This window comes from Pseudophryne corroboree, chromosome 6 (genome assembly GCF_028390025.1).
Source record: "Pseudophryne corroboree isolate aPseCor3 chromosome 6, aPseCor3.hap2, whole genome shotgun sequence".
NCBI lineage: Eukaryota > Metazoa > Chordata > Amphibia > Anura > Myobatrachidae > Pseudophryne > Pseudophryne corroboree.
In genome coordinates this window covers 122,829,750-122,848,889 of record NC_086449.1, presented here as the reverse complement: position 1 = coordinate 122,848,889, position 19,140 = coordinate 122,829,750, and the positions used below count along the sequence as shown (strand labels likewise).

The window sequence follows — 19,140 nt, the reverse complement described above, 5'->3', positions numbered from 1 at the left end:
CACCGGAGCCGCGCTGCCGACCCCCTTGCAGATGCTGAAGAGAGAAGAGGTCCAGAAATCGGCGGCTGAAGACTTCCCAGTCTTCTTAAGGTAGCGCACAGCACGGCAGCTGTGCGCCATTGCTCTCAGCACACTTCACACCAACGGTCACTGAGGGTGCAGGACGCTGGGGGGGGCGCCCTGGGCAGCAATGAAAGTACCTATGCTGGCTAAAAATACATCACATATAGCCTCTGGGGCTATATGGATGTATTTAACCCCTGCCAGGTTGTCAGAAAAACGGGAGAAGAAGCCCGCCGAAAAGGGGGCGGGGCCTATTCTCCTCAGCACACAGCGCCATTTTCCTACACAGCTCCGCTGCTAGGAAGGCTCCCAGGCTCTCCCCTGCACTGCACTACAGAAACAGGGTTAAAACAGAGAGGGGGGGCATTTTGTGTGGCGATATTATAATATATTAAGATGCTATAAGGGAAAACACTTATATAAGGTTGTCCCTGTATAATTATAGCGTTTTGGTGTGTGCTGGCAAACTCTCCCTCTGTCTCCCCAAAGGGCTAGTGGGGTCCTGTCCTCTATCAGAGCATTCCCTGTGTGTGTGCTGTGTGTCGGTACGTGTGTGTCGACATGTATGAGGACGATGTTGGTGAGGAGGCGGAGCAATTGCCTGTAATGGTGATGTCACTCTCTAGGGAGTCGACACCGGAATGGATGGCTTATTTAGGGAATTACGTGATAATGTCAACACGCTGCAAGGTCGGTTGACGACATGAGACGGCCGGCAAACCAATTAGTACCTGTCCAGGCGTCTCAAACACCGTCAGGGGCTTTAAAACGCCCATTACCTCAGTCGGTCGACACAGACACGGACACTGACTCCAGTGTCGACGGTGAAGAAACAAACGTATTTTCCATTAGGGCCACACGTTACATGTTAAGGGCAATGAAGGAGGTGTTACATATTTCTGATACTACAAGTACCACAAAAAAGGGTATTATGTGGGGTGTGAAAAAACTACCTGTAGTTTTTCCTGAATCAGATAAATTAAATGAAGTGTGTGATGATGCGTGGGTTTCCCCCGATAGAAAATTATTGGCGTTATACCCTTTCCCGCCAGAAGTTAGGGCGCGTTGGGAAACACCCCCTAGGGTGGATAAGGCGCTCACACGCTTATCAAAACAAGTGGCGTTACCGTCTCCAGATACGGCCGCCCTCAAGGAGCCAGTTGATAGGAGACTGGAAAATATCCTAAAAAGTATATACACACATACTGGTGTTATACTGCGACCAGCGATCGCCTCAGCCTGGATGTGCAGCGCTGGGGTGGCTTGGTCGGATTCCCTGACTGAAAATATTGATACCCTTGACAGGGACAGTATTTTATTGACTATAGAGCATTTAAAAGATGCATTTCTATATATGCGAGATGCACAGAGGGATATTTGCACTCTGGCATCAAGAGTAAGTGCGATGTCCATGTCTGCCAGAAGATGTTTATGGACACGACAGTGGTCAGGTGATGCAGATTCCAAACGGCACATGGAAGTATTGCCGTATAAAGGGGAGGAGTTATTTGGGGTCGGTCCATCGGACCTGGTGGCCACGGCAACAGCTGGAAAATCCACCTTTTTTACCCCAAGTCACATCTCAGCAGAAAAAGACACCGTCTTTTCAGCCTCAGTCCTTTCGTCCCCATAAGGGCAAGCGGGCAAAAGGCCAGTCATATCTGCCCAGGGGTAGAGGAAAGGGAAGAAGACTGCAGCAGGCAGCTCCTTCCCAGGAACAGAAGCCCTCCATGGGGGGTCGTCTCAAGAGTTTCAGCGCGCAGTGGGCTCACTCGCAAGTGGACCCCTGGATCCTACAAGTAGTATCCCAGGGGTACAGATTGGAAGTTCGAGACGTCTCCCCCTCGCAGGTTCCTGAAGTCTGCTTTACCAACGTCTCCCTCCGACAGGGAGGCAGTATTGGAAACAATTCACAAGCTGTATTCCCAGCAGGTGATAATCAAATTACCCCTCCTACAACAAGGAAAGGGGTATTATTCCACACTATTTGTGGTACTGAAGCCAGACGGCTCGGTGAGACCTATTCTAAATCTGAAATCTTTGAACACTTACATACATAGGTTCAAATCAAGATGGAGTCACTCAGAGCAGTGATAGCGAACCAGGAAGAAGGGGACTATATGGTGTCCCTGGACATCAAGGATGCTTACCTCCATGTCCCAATTTGCCCTTCTCACCAAGGGTACCTCAGGTTCGTGGTACAGAACTGTCACTATCAGTTTCAGACGCTGCCGTTTGGATTGTCCACGGCACCCCGGGTCTTTACCAAGGTAATGGCCGAAATGATGATTCTTCTTCAAAGAAAAGGCGTCTTAATTATCCCTTACTTGGACGATCTCCTGATAAGGGCAAGGTCCAGAGAACAGTTGGAGGTCGGAGTAGCACTATCTCAAGTAGTTCTACGACAGCACGGGTGGATTCTAAATATTCCAAAATCGCAGCTGATTCCGACGACACGTCTGCTGTTCCTAGGGATGATTCTGGACACAGTCCAGAAAAAGGTGTTTCTCCCGGAGGAGAAAGCCAGGGAGTTATCCGAGCTAGTTAGGAACCTCCTAGAACCAGGCCAAGTGTCAGTGCATCAATGCACAAGAGTCCTGGGAAAAATGGTGGCTTCTTACGAAGCGATTCCATTCGGCAGATTTCACGCAAGAATTTTTCAGTGGGATCTGCTGGACAAATGGTCCGGATCGCATCTTCAGATGCATCAGCGGATAATCCTGTCTCCAAGGACAAGGGTGTCTCTTCTGTGGTGGCTGCAGAGTGCTCATCTACTAGAGGGCAGCAGATTCGGCATTCAGGACTGGGTCCTGGTGACCACGGATGCCAGCCTGAGAGGCTGGGGAGCAGTCACACAGGGAAGAAATTTCCAAGGAGTGTGGTCAAGTCTGGAGACTTCTCTCCACATAAATATACTGGAGCTAAGGGCAATTTACAATGCTCTGAGCCTAGGAAGACCTCTGCTTCAAAGTCAACCGGTGCTGATCCAGTCGGACAACATCACGGCAGTCGCCCACGTAAAAAGACAGGGCGGCACAAGAAGCAGGAGGGCAATGGCAGCAAGGATTCTTCGCTGGGCGAAAAATCATGTGATGATAACACTGTCAGCGGTGTTCATTCCGGGAGTGGACAACTGGGAAGCAGACTTCCTCAGCAGGCACGACCTCCACCCGGGAGAGTGGGGACTTCATCTGGAAGTCTTCCACATGATTGTGAACCGTTGGGAAAGACCAAAGGTGGACATGATGGCGTCCCGTCTGAACAAAAAATTGGACAGGTATTGCGCCAGGTCAAGAGACCTTCAGGCAATAGCAGGGACGCTCTGGTAACACCGTGGGTGTACCAGTCGGTGTATGTGTTCCCTCCTCTGCCTCTCATACCCAAGGTACTGAGAATTATAAGACGGAGAGGAGTAAGAACTATACTCGTGGCTCCGGATTGGCCAAGAAGGACTTGGTACCCGAAACTTCAAGAGATACTAAGAAGGGACTTGCTTCAGCAAGGATCATGTCTGTTCCAAGTCTTACCGCGGCTGCGTTTGACGGCATGGCGGTTGAACGCCGGATCCTAAGGGAAAAAGGCATTCCGGAAGAGGTCATCCCTACCCTGGTCAGAGCCAGGAAGGAGGTGACCGCACAACATTATCACCACATTTGGCGAAAATATGTTGCATGGTGTGAGGCCAGGAAGGCCCCACGGAGGAATTTCAACTCGGTCGATTCCTGCATTTCCTGCAAACAGGAGTGTCTATGGGCCTCAAATTGGGGTCCATTAAGGTTCAAATTTCGGCCCTGTCGATTTTCTTCCAGAAAGAATTGGCTTCAGTTCCTGAAGTCCAGAAGTTTGTCAAGGGAGTACTGCATATACAACCCCCTTTTGTGCCTCCAGTGGCACTGTGGGATCTCAACGTAGTTCTGGGATTCCTCAAATCACATTGGTTTAAACCGCTCAAATCTGTGGATTTGAAATATCTCACATGGAAAGTGACCATGCTGTTGGCCCTGGCCTCGGCCAGGCGAGTGTCAGAATTGGCGGCTTTGTCTCACAAAAGCCCATATCTGATTGTCCATTCGGACAGGGCAGAGCTGCGGACTCGTCCCCAGTTTCTCCCTAAGGTGGTGTCAGCGTTTCACCTGAACCAGCTTATTGTGGTACCTGCGGCTACTAGGGACTTGGAGGACTCCAAGTTGCTAGATGTTGTCAGGGCCCTGAAAATATATGTTTCCAGGACGGCTGGAGTCAGGACAAATGACTTGCTGTTATCCTGTATGCACCCAACAAACTGGGTGCTCTTGCTTCTAAGCAGACGATTGTTAGTTGGATGTGTAGTACAATTCAGCTTGCACATTCTGTGGCAGGCCTGCCACAACCAAAATATGTAAATGCCCATTCCACAAGGAAGGTGGGCTCATCTTGGGCGGCTGCCCGAGGGGTCTCGGCTTTACAACTTTGCCGAGCTGCTACTTGGTCAGGGGCAAACACGTTTGCAAAATTCTACAAATTTGATACCCTGGCTGAGGAGGACCTGGAGTTCTCTCATTCGGTGCTGCAGAGTCATCCGCACTCTCCCGCCCGTTTGGGAGCTTTGGTATAATCCCCATGGTCCTTACGGAGTCCCCAGCATCCACTTAGGACGTCAGAGAAAATAAGAATTTACTTACCGATAATTCTATTTCTCGTAGTCCGTAGTGGATGCTGGGCGCCCATCCCAAGTGCGGATTGTCTGCAATACTTGTACATAGTTATTGTTAACTAAAACGGGTTATTATTGTTGTGAGCCATCTTTTCAAAGGCTCCGCTATTATCATGCTGTTAACTGGGTTCAGATCACAGGTTGTACAGTGTGGCTGGTATGAGTCTTACCCGGGATTCAAAATCCTTCCTTATTGTGTACGCTCGTCCGGGCACAGTATCCTAACTGAGGCTTGGAGGAGGGTCATAGGGGGAGGAGCCAGTGCACACCACCTGATCCTAAAGCTTTTACTTTTGTGCCCTGTCTCCTGCGGAGCCGCTAATCCCCATGGTCCTTACGGAGTCCCCAGCATCCACTGCTGACTACGAGAAATAGAATTATCGGTAAGTAAATTCTTATTTTCGCTATCATTTTCATTGGTTCTTTTTCTTTGTTGCAGGCATATTTTGTACCAACAAAACCGTGAGAACTTCCAAGATGAAGTTATGAAGCAGCTGGTTGGAAGCGTTGTGATTACCAGATACAATAACCGTACATACCGCATTGATGACATTGAGTGGAACAAATCCCCAAAAGATGTTTTTACCTTGTCAGATGGCACAAATACTACTTTCCTGGAATACTACAGGTGAGAATCATGGTGTCAGTGTTGGATCTGTTAGCTGGAGGAATTTCATACTGGTTCCCTCTTCCCAATTGCCTTCAGCAGCCATGAACTGTGAATTCTAAACTGTGAAGAGAACTGGGAAATTATCATGAAATGTGGGGAGCCCTTCGTAGACCCCAACAAATTGACAACTTTAGCGAAAAAGAGAGGCGATCAGGCACTGGTCGTATCAAAATGTGGAAGTTAATATATCGAAACCAAATATTGGACAATTATAATACATGTAGTTTTCAAATCACCGTCCAGTTTGGTGGTGCGCCCAGAGCCAAGTAGAACATATGTCAATAGAGAGAGAAAGAAGGCTCTTGTGTGGGCACACTCTTAGTTAATTGAAGTAAATTTAATCTTGAGGGAAAAAATGTCAAGACATACGTTTATTAAGTAATTATAAAATATGAATACCCATTAGAGAACTTATGATCCAAAACAAGTATGGAGAAAATAACAGTGAATATAAGAACTTATAAGATAAATTTAAAAATGTTCTTGTCCTGTCTCACGAAACGTGATTAGAAAGGCTGTAGACACTGTAATGTCATACACCCATTTCAGCCTGACCAGTACAGAAAGTCTGTATTGATAAGACCACGGCGTGGTCAATTTTATAGTGAGTCTGCAATAGAGAGGTCAAAATAGTTGGGCAATGCCGAGTACAATGCTGGTCACCAGAGATTGCATAAGTAACTGTTGAAAGACTAGAGTAGTCTAAAAAATTATATGCAGTAACAAGATAGTTATTTGATGTAGAGCAAGTGGTGATACTGCTGTTGGTGTCATATAACACACATCAAATAGGTTGACTCCTGCTCTACAACACTGGGTATTCCCTGTGAGTCCCCTCCTCAGGTACTGACCCAGCCCAACACTGTTTAGCTTCCAATATCATGACGAGATCGGGCACTGGCAGCGTGGTTTAATAGTAGAGAAGGTGGGTGAGTTGGACACCAATGAGAGTGCACCTATATAAGAAAAAAGTAGTGAAAGCAGTAGTGGAGGGTTGTAGAGAAAGCAAAATATCACACAGATAAAGGTGTGGCTATGCTTTCTGCGTTAGGCCGGATGCATCAAATCCCACTATGGTGGTATTGTGCACCCCGGATCGCAGATGAGAGTCCACAGAAATCAGAATAGGATGAAAGCAGGATTCAAAGAGTACATCCAAAAATATGACGATATTGTTGTTGCAATGGGAGAAATTACTGCAATACAATATACAAGCTATAATAATTATTGTCACTTGTCACAAATACATAAATATTGCCCCACAACACGGAAATAAAACTGCACGCTGGTATAAAGCCCTGTGTCGGCTGAGCAGTGTGTATCAAGATGCCCAGATGGCGAGGATTCCTAATAATTACACAATATCTGTGTGATAAAGGAAAATAGCAAATACTAACCTGTTAGGCCGGCAGGAGTCGCAGCCTAGCTGGTCTAATTATCTGGGCAGTATTGGTATGACAGAAAAAGACACACATATGCTAGCTGAGTATGCTGATGATGTCTTGATTAAATAGACAAATAATGTCAGCAGACATAAATTTCAGAGAAGGGGGCTGATAAGTATATGTCACCACATGGTAAGTGCTAGGTAAGGGTTAACAGGAATGTCATTTTGTATATATGTGGATAGCATAACCTGATGTTGTATCCAGCGAGGAGAGTACTTCCGTGTGCTGGGGCTGGTGCCGGCGGACCCGCTCTAGTGGAAAACGCATTTCACCCTGCAGGGCTTGTTCACTTCCTGGTGGTGAGAGCGGGCAGACGGAGGAGTATAAAAACGCCTCGCACGGAGGCATCAACCAATTAATGCAGGCGCTTCATTGGTAAAGGAGGACGATCAGGATTGCCGGAAGTACAGTTACTTCCCATAGGTTGGCGTCTCTGTCATTAGTGACTTCTGTCCAATCCGACAGAAGAATACAATCCTTACGGACGGCTGTGGGTGAGGGAGGGGTTGAGGACTGTCAGAAGTAGAATTGCTTCAGCAGTCCTCATAGGCTTGTGGCGCTGTCGTTAGCGGCTTCTGTCCAAACAGGAGAGCGCTGGCTTAGATAGCTACAAGTCCCAGCTTATCTGGTATGCTGGGGACAGCGCAGAGTGCCTAGTAGATGCCAGAGCGGACATCTTGGAAAAGGGATTCGAGAAGGGCATGTTATACCCATATTAATGGGAAAGAGAAAGAATTCAACGTAGAATAACAATGCTCCTAACATGGCTATACATATAAATATATGTATAGGTGTGAGTATAAACTGAAAAAGTAAAGTGAGAAGGAATGAAAAATGTGTGCAGTAATAATAAATAAATACAGAAAAAATAATAAAGAAAATTAAATAGAAGTGAACTAAAATAAAATGAAAATAATATTAAATATGAAATAAAAATAATGAATGAAAAGATAAATATAAAAGTAAAAAGTAACAAATTTGTGTGTGTGTGTGTATATATATATATATATATATATTTATATTGTGACAAGAACACTGGACTAGTGTTTGAGGGCAGGTATGTTTGTCCGAGGTTCTTGTCTTACATGTTTTAGAAAATGAAAACTTCTAGGAAAATGTTTTTGTTTTGTTAGAACCTTTTCCGTTTGCTGGAAAAGCTGGATAAGGGCCCTGAGAGACAGAGAGGGCAAGTTCCGGACATTGGGCCCAGTTCGGATCTTTGGCCTCACAGAGGGCTAATCAGGGCTTTCAGCTGTGCAATAGCCTTATAGGGCTGCTAGCCTGATTAGTGTGTGCAGACTGCCTGAGGAGACTGGAGAATCTCTGTGGGAGAAATACGCTTCCTTATACAAGTGAGCCATACAGTATTGACTGGAAAACTTTGTTTTCTCTGGCTGGGTCCACAGGTTATCCACAGGATAACATTGGGATATGCCGCAGCGACAGCGGAAATGGCACCAAACGGTCACAAGCTTTCTGGCCTCTCAGGATGCATCGGGGCTACACCATATAATCCCGCCCACTGACTCGGTCAAATCAGTTTTTTGTTTGCTGCGGCAGGAGCTGGACCATAGTCACAGGGCTGCTGTTAATAAAGCAGCCTGAAGCTTTTTTTTAATGTTATTTTCTGCTGTTAGGTACACTGGGCTCCACAAGGATGGACAATGGGGTGTAGAGTAGGATCTTGATCCAAGGCACCAACAGGCTCAAAGCTTTGACTGTTTCCAGAATGCACAGCGCCGCCTCCTCTATAACCCCGCATCCCTGCACAGGAGCTCAGTTTTGTAGTTGATGCTGCAGTAAGCGGTAAGACTTCAAGGGCAGCAGCGGTGAAGACATTCACTGCTGCAGCTCCAGCTCTCCCCAGCGGCGCTGTACACTCCAGAGCCCTGGTTGCCGGGTAACTACAGCTGGAGGCTCCGGTTTTCTTCATGTCAGGCACACACGACGGGGGCTCTCCGGGATCGCGTGGCCGTGCTTCGGGAGGTGGTGAGTGGGTCCCGTTTGCGGGACCCGGTCTTTATCGCGATCCGGTGCGGTCAGTGGGAGGCAGGCCGCGCGTGCTGGCGGTGGATACTGCGGCAGTACAGGCGATCCCACTAGATCACCAGGGCATGGGTGCAGGTCAGGTTTTCTCTCTAAACCTTTTTCAGTAGCCCACAGTACCCGGTGGTTTTGCCAGCAGGGGGATAAGGCTTAGACCTGAAGCCCCTCCCCCAGGCCCAGGGCGCCATTTCCCGCAAACGTTCCCGCCCTGGAGCTGCATATCTGTCTCTCCCTCACTCCCTGTCAGTGTCTGGGTGCCATTATCCCTCCGCTTCACTGTTCCTGGGACTGCTTGGCCAAATCCTCCTGTGTAAAGCCGCCTGGTTGTCAGTGCTGTGACTTTACATGACACTTAAGTATTCTACCTGCCTTTTTAGACAGTGCTAGTTAAGAGTGCATTTAGTCAGGGTTTTCTAGTACAATTACCCTGTGATATACAGATGTAGCCACCTTTATCTTGACTGGCTGAAGCGTTTGTCCCGATCGAGCATACGCAGCGTACCGGGGCGTAGGGAGGCGCACCTAGTCACAGAGAGGCGTACCTAATCGTACGGAGGCAGACAGAGCGTTTGACGTTACCTTTACGTGTAATACCTGCGATCATCCACCAGATATCGCTTTTTACAATCACCACTGCGCATGCGTGTGGTCTCCCGTAAAATACAATACTGAAATATATAATAAGGACTACTTTACTAAGGCGTCTCATTACGCCGCATACAGTAAATACTCATTACGCTGCATTATTTAATACAGTAAATACTCATTACGCTGCATTATTTAATACAGTATATACGGTACAGACGCAAATAGTACAGCATACAGTATATGATCCATCTGCAGTACTTTATGAATATGTGAGCGTCCAAGTCCCGCAGACAAAACAACATAAAACCAGTAGTGTACACTGTCGCAAATGGACGTGTTAGAAATTCACTATTGCCTCTTGAGATTAGGAAATTTGTACAGTATGTTAGCGTCCTAATCCCGTAGCCATTACAGCATAATCAAAACCAATGGATTTATTCATCTGTCTGCGGTGAAGTGGTGAAGTGTTCCGCTTCCTATACTCAGAGTCCCGAGTTCGATTCCTAAAGTACGAATGCATGTTAGTTTTTTCCAGACACTTTTTTTTTTTTTATTCACATAAACCAGGGCAAAGCTGCAGGAGCGGTTCTACTGTTAAGGTTCTATGCACCGTTCACATACAATTCTGTAGCAGGGCAGACTCAATAGAAATGGCTACCACCTATGTCTCCTTTCCTCACGGAATCCCCAGGCCACGGAGCAAGTAACAGTCCAGATTTTGCAGGCTATGGGGCAATGCTGAAGGAGCGTCACAAACCCCTAGCTAAAATACACAGGGGCGATAGGAATAAGCGAGGTCTATGCACATTACGGTACACCGTTCTCGATCGCATAGCACACTTGCTAAATGGCCACCGCCCCTGAACCCCCACCACGTGGCAGGCAGCGCTCGGATATGGAGTGAGAGATGGCATAAGTTTTGCAGGCTACGTGGCAATGCTGAAGGAGCGTCACAATCCCCTAGCCAAAATACACAGGGGCGATAGAGATAAGCGAGGTCTATGTACATTACATTACACCGGGCTCGATCGCATAGCAAACTGACAAAACGCAAGTTTTACATAAAGCAGGGCAAAGCTGCAGGAGAGTTTCTACTGTCAAGGTTCTATGCACCGTACGGTACACATACAATTCTATAGCAGGACGGACTCAATTGAAATGGCTACCACCTGGTACTCCTAGCTCCATGGAGGCACTTGGCTATGGAGCAAGTAACAGCACAAATTTTGCAGGCTGCGGGGCAATGCTGAAGGAGCGTCAGAATCCCCTAGCTAAAATACACAGGGGTGATAGGGATAAGCGAGGTCTATGCACATAACGATACACCGCAAAGTTCCCCATGGTTTTGATTATGCCTTTTCTTTTAACACGGTTTTTCTATCGTCCTAGTGGATGCTGGGGTTCCTGAAAGGACCATGGGGAATAGCGGCTCCGCAGGAGACAGGGCACAAAAAGTAAAGCTTTAGGATCAGGTGGTGTGCACTGGCTCCTCCCCCTATGACCCTCCTCCAAGCCTCAGTTAGATTTTTGTGCCCGGCCGAGAAGGGTGCAATCTAGGTGGCTCTCCTAAAGAGCTGCTTAGAAAAGTTTAGCTTAGGTTTTTTATTTTACAGTGAGTCCTGCTGGCAACAGGATCACTGCAACGAGGGACTTAGGGGAGAAGAAGTGAACTCACCTGCGTGCAGGATGGATTGGCTTCTTGGCTACTGGACATTAGCTCCAGAGGGACGATCACAGGTACAGCCTGGATGGTCACCGGAGCCTCGCCGCCGGCCCCCTTGCAGATGCTGAAACGAGAAGAGGTCCAGAATCGGCGGCAGAAGACTCCTCAGTCTTCTTAAGGTAGCGCACAGCACTGCAGCTGTGCGCCATTTTCCTCTCAGCACACTTCACACGGCAGTCACTGAGGGTGCAGGGCGCTGGGAGGGGGGCGCCCTGGGAGGCAAATGAAAACCTTTTTTTGGCTAAAAATACCTCACATATAGCCTCCGGGGGCTATATGGAGATATTTAACCCCTGCCAGAATCCGTTAAGAGCGGGAGACGAGGCCGCCGAAAAAGGGGCGGGGCCTATCTCCTCAGCACACAGCGCCATTTTCCCTCACAGAAAGGCTGGAGGGAAGGCTCCCAGGATCTCCCCTGCACTGCGCTACAGAAACAGGGTTAAAACAGAGAGGGGGGGCACTAATTTGGCGTTAGAAATATAAAAAAGATGCTATAAGGGAAAACACTTATATAAGGTTGTCCCTATATAATTATAGCGTTTTTGGTGTGTGCTGGCAAACTCTCCCTCAGTCTCTCCAAAGGGCTAGTAGGTCCTGTCCTCTATCAGAGCATTCCCTGTGTGTGTGCTGTGTGTCGGTACGTGTGTGTCGACATGTATGAGGACGATGTTGGTGAGGAGGCGGAGCAAATTGCCTGTAATGGTGATGTCACTCTCTAGGGAGTCGACACCGGAATGGATGGCTTATTTAGGGAATTACGTGATAATGTCAACACGCGCCAAGGTCGGTTGACGACATGAGACGGCCGACAAACAATTAGTACCGGTCCAGACGTCTCAAAAACACCGTCAGGGGTTTTAAAACGCCCGTTTACTTTAGTCGGTCGACACAGACACAGACAGGGACACTCCAGTGTCGACGGTGAATAAACAAACGTATTCCTTATTAGGGCCACACGTTAAGGGCAATGAAGGAGGTGTTACATATTTCTGATACTACAAGTACCACAAAAGAGGGTATTATGTGGGATGTGAAAAAACTACCGTAGTTTTTCCTGAATCAGATAAATTAAATGAAGTGTGTGATGATGCGTGGGTTCCCCCCGATAGAAAATATGGGCGGTATACCCTTTCCCGCCAGAAGTTAGGGCGCGTTGGGAAACACCTCTTAGGGTGGATAAGGCGCTCACACGCTTATCAGAATAAGTGGCGGTACCGTCTATAGATAGGGCCGTCCTCAAGGAGCCAGCTGACAGGAGGCTGGAAAAATATCATAAAAAGTATATACACACATACTGGTGTTATACTGCGACCAGCGATCGCCTCAGCCTGGATGTGCAGAGCTGGGGTGGCTTGGTCGGATTCCCTGACTAAAAATATTGATACCCTTGACAGGGACAGTATTGTATTGACTATAGAGCATTTAAAGGATGTATTTCTATATATGCGAGATGCACAGAGGGATATTTGCACTCTGGCATCAAGAGTAAGTGCGATGTCCATATCTGCCAGAAGATGTTTATGGACACGACAGTGTCAGGTGATGCAGATTCCAAACGGCACAAAGGTGTATTGCCGTATAAAGGAAGAGGAGTTATTTGGGGTCGGTCCATCGGACCTGGTGGCCACGACAACTGCTGGAAAATCCACCGTTTTTACCCTAAGTCACATCTCTGCAGAAAAAGACACCGTCTTTTCAGCTTCAGTCCTTTCGTCCCTATAAGAGTCATATCTGCCCAGGGATAGAGGAAAGGGAAGAAGACTGCAGCAGGCAGCCCATTCCCTGGAACAGAAGCGTTCCACCGCTTCTGACAAGCTCTCAGCATGACGCTGAGACCGTACAGGACCCCTGGATCCTACAAGTAGTATCCCAGGGGTACAGTTTGGAATGTCGAGACGTTTCCCCTGCGCAGGCTCCTGAAGTCTGCTTTACCAAGGTCTCCCTCCGACAAGGAGGCAGTATGGGAAAAAATTCACGAGCTGTATTCCCAGCAGGTGATAATTAAATTACCCCTCCTACAACAAGAATAGGGGGTATTATTCCACACTATATTGTGGTACTGAAGCCAGAAGGCTAGGTGAGACCTATTCTAAATCTAAAAAAATTTGAACACTTACAAAGGTTCAAATCAAGATGGAGTCACTCAGAGCAGTGATAACGAACCGGGAAGAAGGGGACTATCTGGTGTACCGAGACATCAGGGATGCTTACCTCCTTGTCCCAAATTTGCCCTTATCACTAAGGGTACCTCAGGTTCGTGGTACAGAACTGTCACTATCAGTTTCAGACGCTGCCGTTTGGATTGTCTACGGCACCCCGGGTCTTTACCAAGGTAATGGCCGAAATGATGGTTCTTCTTCGAAGAAAAGGCGTCTTAATTATCCCTTACTTGGACGATCTCCTGATAAGGGCAAAGTCCAGGGAACAGTTGGAGGTCGGAGTAGCACTATCTCGGATACTGTTACAACAGCAGGGGTGGATTCTAAATATTCCAAAATCGCAGCTGATCCCGACAACAAGTCTCCTGTGCTTAGGGATGATTCTGGACACAGTCCAGAAAAAGGTGTTTCTCCCGGAAGAGAAAGCCAGGGAGTTATCCGAGCTAGTCAGGAACCTCCTAAAATCAGTGCATCATTGCACAAGGGCCATGGTAAAAAAATGGTGACTTCCTTCGAAGCAATTCCAGTCGGCAGATTTCATGCAAGAACTTTTCAGTGGGATCTGCTGGACAAATGGTCCGGATCGCATCTTCAGATGCATCAGCGGATAACCCTATATCCAAGGACAAGGGTGTCTCTCCTGTGGTGGTTACAGAGTGCTCATCTTCTAGAGGGCCGCAGATTCGGCATTCAGTTTTGGATGTTGGTGACCACGGAGGCCAGCCCGAGAGGCTGGGGAGCAGTCACACAAGGAAAAAATTTCCAGGGAGTGTGATCAAGTCTGGAGATTTTTCTCCACATAAATATAGCTAAGGGTAAATTTATAATGCTCTAAGCTTAGCAAGACCTCTGCTTCAAGGTCAGCCGGTATTGATCCAGTGGGATAAAACATCACGGCAGTCGCCCACGTAAATAGACAGGGCGGCACAAGAAGCAGGAGGGCAGTGGCAAAAACTGCAAGGACTTTTCGCTGGGCGGAAAATCATGTGATAGCACTGTCAGCAGTGTTTCATTCCGGGAATGGAAACTGGGAAGCAGACTTCCTCAGTAGGCACGACCTCCACCCGGCAGAGTGGGAACTTCATGGGGAAGTTTTCCACATAATTGTAAACCGTTGGGAATTACCAAAGGTGGACATGATGGCGTCCCGTCTGAACAAAAAACGGGACAGGTATTGCGCCAGGTTAAGAGACCCTCAGGCAATAGCTGTGGACGTTCTGGTAACACCGTGGGTGTACCAGTCGGTGTATGTGTTCCATCCTCTGCTTTTCATACCTAAGGTACTGAGAATTATAAGACGTAGAGGAGTAAGAACTATACTCATGGCTCCGGATTGGCCAAGAAGGACTTGGTACCCGGAACTTCAAGAGATGCTCACAGAGGACTTATGGCCTCTGCCGCTAAGAAGGGACTTGTTTCAGCAAGTACCATGTCTGTTCCAAGACTTACCGCAGCTGCGTTTGACGGCATGGCGGTGGAACGCCGGATCCTAAGGGAAAAGGCATTCAGGAAGAGGTCATTCCTACCCTGGTCAAAGCCAGAAAGGAGGTGACCGCACAACATTATCACCACATGTGGCGAAAATATGTTGCGTGTTGTGAGGCCAGGAAGGCCCCACGAAGAAATTTCAACTCGGTCGATTCCTGCATTTCTTGCAAACAGGAGTGTCTATGGGCCTCAAATTGGGGTCCATTAAGGTTCAAATTTCGGCCCTGTCGATTTTTCTTCCAGAAAGAATTGGCTTCAGTTCCTGAAGTCCAGAAGTTTGTCAAGGGAGTATTGCATATACAACCCCCTTTTGTGCCTCCAGTGGCACTGTGGGATCTCAACGTAGTTCTGGGATTCCTCAAAACACATTGGTTTAAAACCAGTCAAATCTGTGGATTTGAAGCATCTCACATGAAAAGTGAACATGCTCTTGGACCTGGCCTGGACCAGGCGAGTGTCAAATTTGTGGTTTTTTTCTCAAAAAACCTATATCTGTTTGTCCATTCGGACAGGGCAGAGCTGCGGACTCGTCCCCAGTTCTCTCCCTAAGGTGGTGTCAGTGTTTCACCTGAACCAGCTTATTGTGGTGTCTTGCGCCTACTAGGGACTTGGAGGACTCCAAGTTGCTAGATGTGGTCAGGGCCCTGAAAATATAGGTTCCAGGACGGCTGGAGTCAGGAAAACTGACTTGCTGTTATCCTGTATGCACCCAACAAACTGGGTGCTCTTGCTTTTAAGCAGACTTTTGCTAGTTGGATGTGTAATACAATTCAGCTTGCACATTCTGTGGCAGGCCTGCCACAGCCAAAATATGTAAATGCCCATTCCACAAGGAAGGTGGGCTCATCTTGGGCGGCTGCCCGAGGGGTCTCGGCTTTACAACTTTGCCGAGCGGCTATTTAGTCAGGGGCAAACACGTTTGTAAAATCCTACAAATTTGATACCCTGGCTAAGGAGGACCTGGAGTTCTCTCATTCGGTGCTGCAGAGTCATCCGCACTCTCCCGCCCGTTTGGGAGCTTTGGTATAATCCCCATGGTCCTTTCAGGAACCCCAGCATCCACTAGGACGATAGAGAAAATAAGAATTTACTTACCGATAATTCTATTTCTCGGAGTCCGTAGTGGATGCTGGGCGCCCATCCCAAGTGCGGATTATCTGCATTACTTGTACATAGTTACAAAAATCGGGTTATTATTGTTGTGAGCCATCTTTTCAGAGGCTCCGCTGTTATCATACTGTTAACTGGGTTCAGATCACAGGTTGTACAGTGTGATTGGTGTGGCTGGTATGAGTCTTACCCGGGATTCATAAATCCTTCCTTATTGTGTACGCTCGTCCGGGCACAGTACCTAACTGAGGCTTGGAGGAGGGTCATAGGGGGAGGAGCCAGTGCACACCACCTGATCCTAAAGCTTTACTTTTTGTGCCCTGTCTCCTGCGGAGCCGCTATTCCCCATGGTCCTTTCAGGAACCCCAGCATCCACTACGGACTCCGAGAAATAGAATTATCGGTAAGTAAATTCTTATTTTTTCACTGCATCGCCCTACCCCCATCCCACTTTCCCCTCCCCCCCCTTGGAGCCTGCAAAGTACATGCAGTAGACAGGGAGGGAGTTCCGATCAGGTTACAAGACATGTGCAACAGTATACTACTGTATGTAGGAAAATCCCCCGCCCACTCTGATTTATGTGAAACCTGTGTGCACCCTTCCATTGAATGTGTCAAAGTCAGAATAATATCACGCTGCACATTGCCATATATGCACCTCATGCGTGTGCCCGCTGCACGAGCATGAGCTCTCCCGTGCGTGCGTATACTCGCAGTCGCGTGCACTCGCAGGTGCACGGTATGCGCATTTACGGTAGAGTTTGTGTGCGTCTAGCGGGCGACTCAATCGTAACATATTTTAGTCATATAATGTATTTTGTAGATTATGGTCCCTTTGATAGAATCTGAAAGTTTAGTTAATATAGCATGTTCGGGGACAAAGAGATTCCTCTTTGTTTGATACGAAGGGTCAGACAGGGGTTACACAGTGGTGTTTAGTATCCATCGGAAGAGAATATAATTAGCAATATTCCGGTGTTGGTTTGAAGCGGATTACTCGCTCGTGCGTATAGTTATGGACATAAGAAGTTTATGGACATTTACTATATTTGCACTTTATTACCCATGCGGCGGGAAACCCAGTTTCCCTCCCACCTGAGCAGTTTGAAATAGTCACAGCCCACCTGTATGAACCAACCTAAACCTTTTGTTATAATGCGGAGACGAATTCCTGTGTCCAATGAACAATAAGAATGTAGGGACCATTGTACTGTATTGTGTGTAGTGTATAAAAAGACAAGCCGATCTTGGCCAGCTCACTACTCTTCTCAACGGTTCTCATCACTGATAATCGGGAGCTGGATATCCAGAAAGGCGCTTGCGATTGTTCCCCTTGTGCGTAAGTTCTCTGCAACCATATTTATCTCCTATTTTGTTGTAAGCCATTCTCTCTCTCCTTCCCCCTTAAATGTAATTTCTCTAACGTCCTAAGTGGATGCTGGGACTCCGTAAGGACCATGGGGAATAGCGGCTCCGCAGGAGACAGGGCACAAAATAAAAGCTTGAGATATCAGGTGGTGTGCACTGGCTCCTCCCCCTATGACCCTCCTCCAAGCCAGTTAGATTTTTGTGCCCGGCCGAGAAGGGTGCAAACTAGGTAGCTCTCCAGAGCTGCTTAGAATAAAAGTTTAGTTAGGTTTTTTTATTTTCAGTGAGTCCTGCTGGCAACAGGCTCACTGCATCGTGGGACTAAGGGGAGAAGAAGCGAACTCACCTGAGTGCAGAGTGGATTGGGCTTCTTAGGCTACTGGACGTTAGCTCCAGAGGGACGATCACAGGTTCAGCCTGGATGGGTCACCGGAGCCGCGCCGCCGTCCCCCTTACAGAGCCAGAAGAGACGAAGGTCCGGTGAAAGCGGCGGCAGAAGACATCCTGTCTTCAAGACTAAGGTAGCGCACAGCACCGCAGCTGTGCGCCATTGCTCTCAGCACACTTCACACTCCGGTCACTGAGGGTGCAGGGCGCTGGGGGGGGAGCGCCCTGAGACGCAATATAACACACACATACCTTAGCTGGCAAAAGGAATACATCACATATAGCTCCAGGGCTATATGGATGTATTTTTTCCCCTGCCATTTTACACAAAAAAGCGGGAGTTAAGGACGTCGTGAAGGGGCGGGGCCTATCTCCTCAGCACACTGGCGCCATTATTCCCTCACAGCTCCGCTGGAAGGACGGCTCCCTGATTCTCCCCTGCAGTACTGCATCTGATTCAGGGTAAAAAAGAGAAGGGGGGGGCATTTTGGCAGCAAATAACTAGATTAACAGCAGCTATAAGGGATTAACACTTATATAAGGTTATCCCTGTATATATATATAGCGCTGGGTGTGTGCTGGCAGACTCTCCCTCTGTCTCTCCAAAGGGCTAAGTGGGGTCCTGTCCTCTATCAGAGCATTCCCGGTGTGTGTGCTGTGTGTCGGTACGCGTGTGTCGACATGTATGAGGAGGAAAATGAGGTGGAGGCGGAGCAGTTGCCTGTGTTAGTGATGTCACCCCCTAGGGAGTCGACACCTGACTGGATGATTGTGTTTAAGCAATTAAGTGATAATGTCAGCAATTTACAAAAAACTGTTGACGACATGAGAAAGCCGGCAAATCAATTAGTGCCTGTTCAGGCGTCTCAGACACCCTCAGGGGCCCTAAAACGGCCGCTACCTCAGTGGGTCGACACGGATCCAGATACAGATACAGAATCTAGTGTCGACGGTGACGAGACAAACGTAATGTCCAGTAGGGCCACACGTTACATGATCACGGCAATGAAAGAGGCATTGATCCTTTCTGACACTACAAATACCTCAAAGGCGGGTATTATGTGGGGTGTGAAAAGACTGCCAATAGTTTTTCCTGAGTCTGAGGAAATAAATGAGGTGTGTGATAAAGCGTGGGTTTCCCCCGATAAAAAACAGCTAATTTCTAATAAGTTATTAGCACTATACCCTTTCCCGCCAGAGGTTAGGGCACGGTGGGAAACACCCCCTAGGGTAGATAAGGCGCTCACACGTTTATCTAAACAAGTAGCGTTACCGTCCCCTGATACGGCCACCCTCAAAGAACCAGCTGATAGGAGGCTGGAAAATATCCTGAAAAGTATATACACACATACTGGTGTTATACTGCGACCAGCAATCGCATCAGCCTGGATGTGCAG

At 47.9% G+C, this 19,140-nt stretch overlaps 1 protein-coding gene and 1 pseudogene across 6 annotated transcripts in view; one reads left to right on the top strand and one right to left on the bottom strand.

Annotated features, from left to right (window-relative positions):
• Positions 1-19,140, top strand: part of PIWIL2 (piwi like RNA-mediated gene silencing 2) — a 1,076,777-nt gene that overhangs the window by 498,394 nt on the left and 559,243 nt on the right. For all 6 annotated transcript variants that reach the window (XM_063931805.1, XM_063931803.1, XM_063931806.1 and 3 more), the window contains one exon: positions 5,196-5,384. In XM_063931805.1, coding sequence (XP_063787875.1) covers positions 5,196-5,384 — 189 coding nt within the window. The remainder of the gene's footprint in view (positions 1-5,195; positions 5,385-19,140) is intronic.
• On the bottom strand, positions 6,229-6,348 carry LOC134937780 (5S ribosomal RNA; annotated as a pseudogene).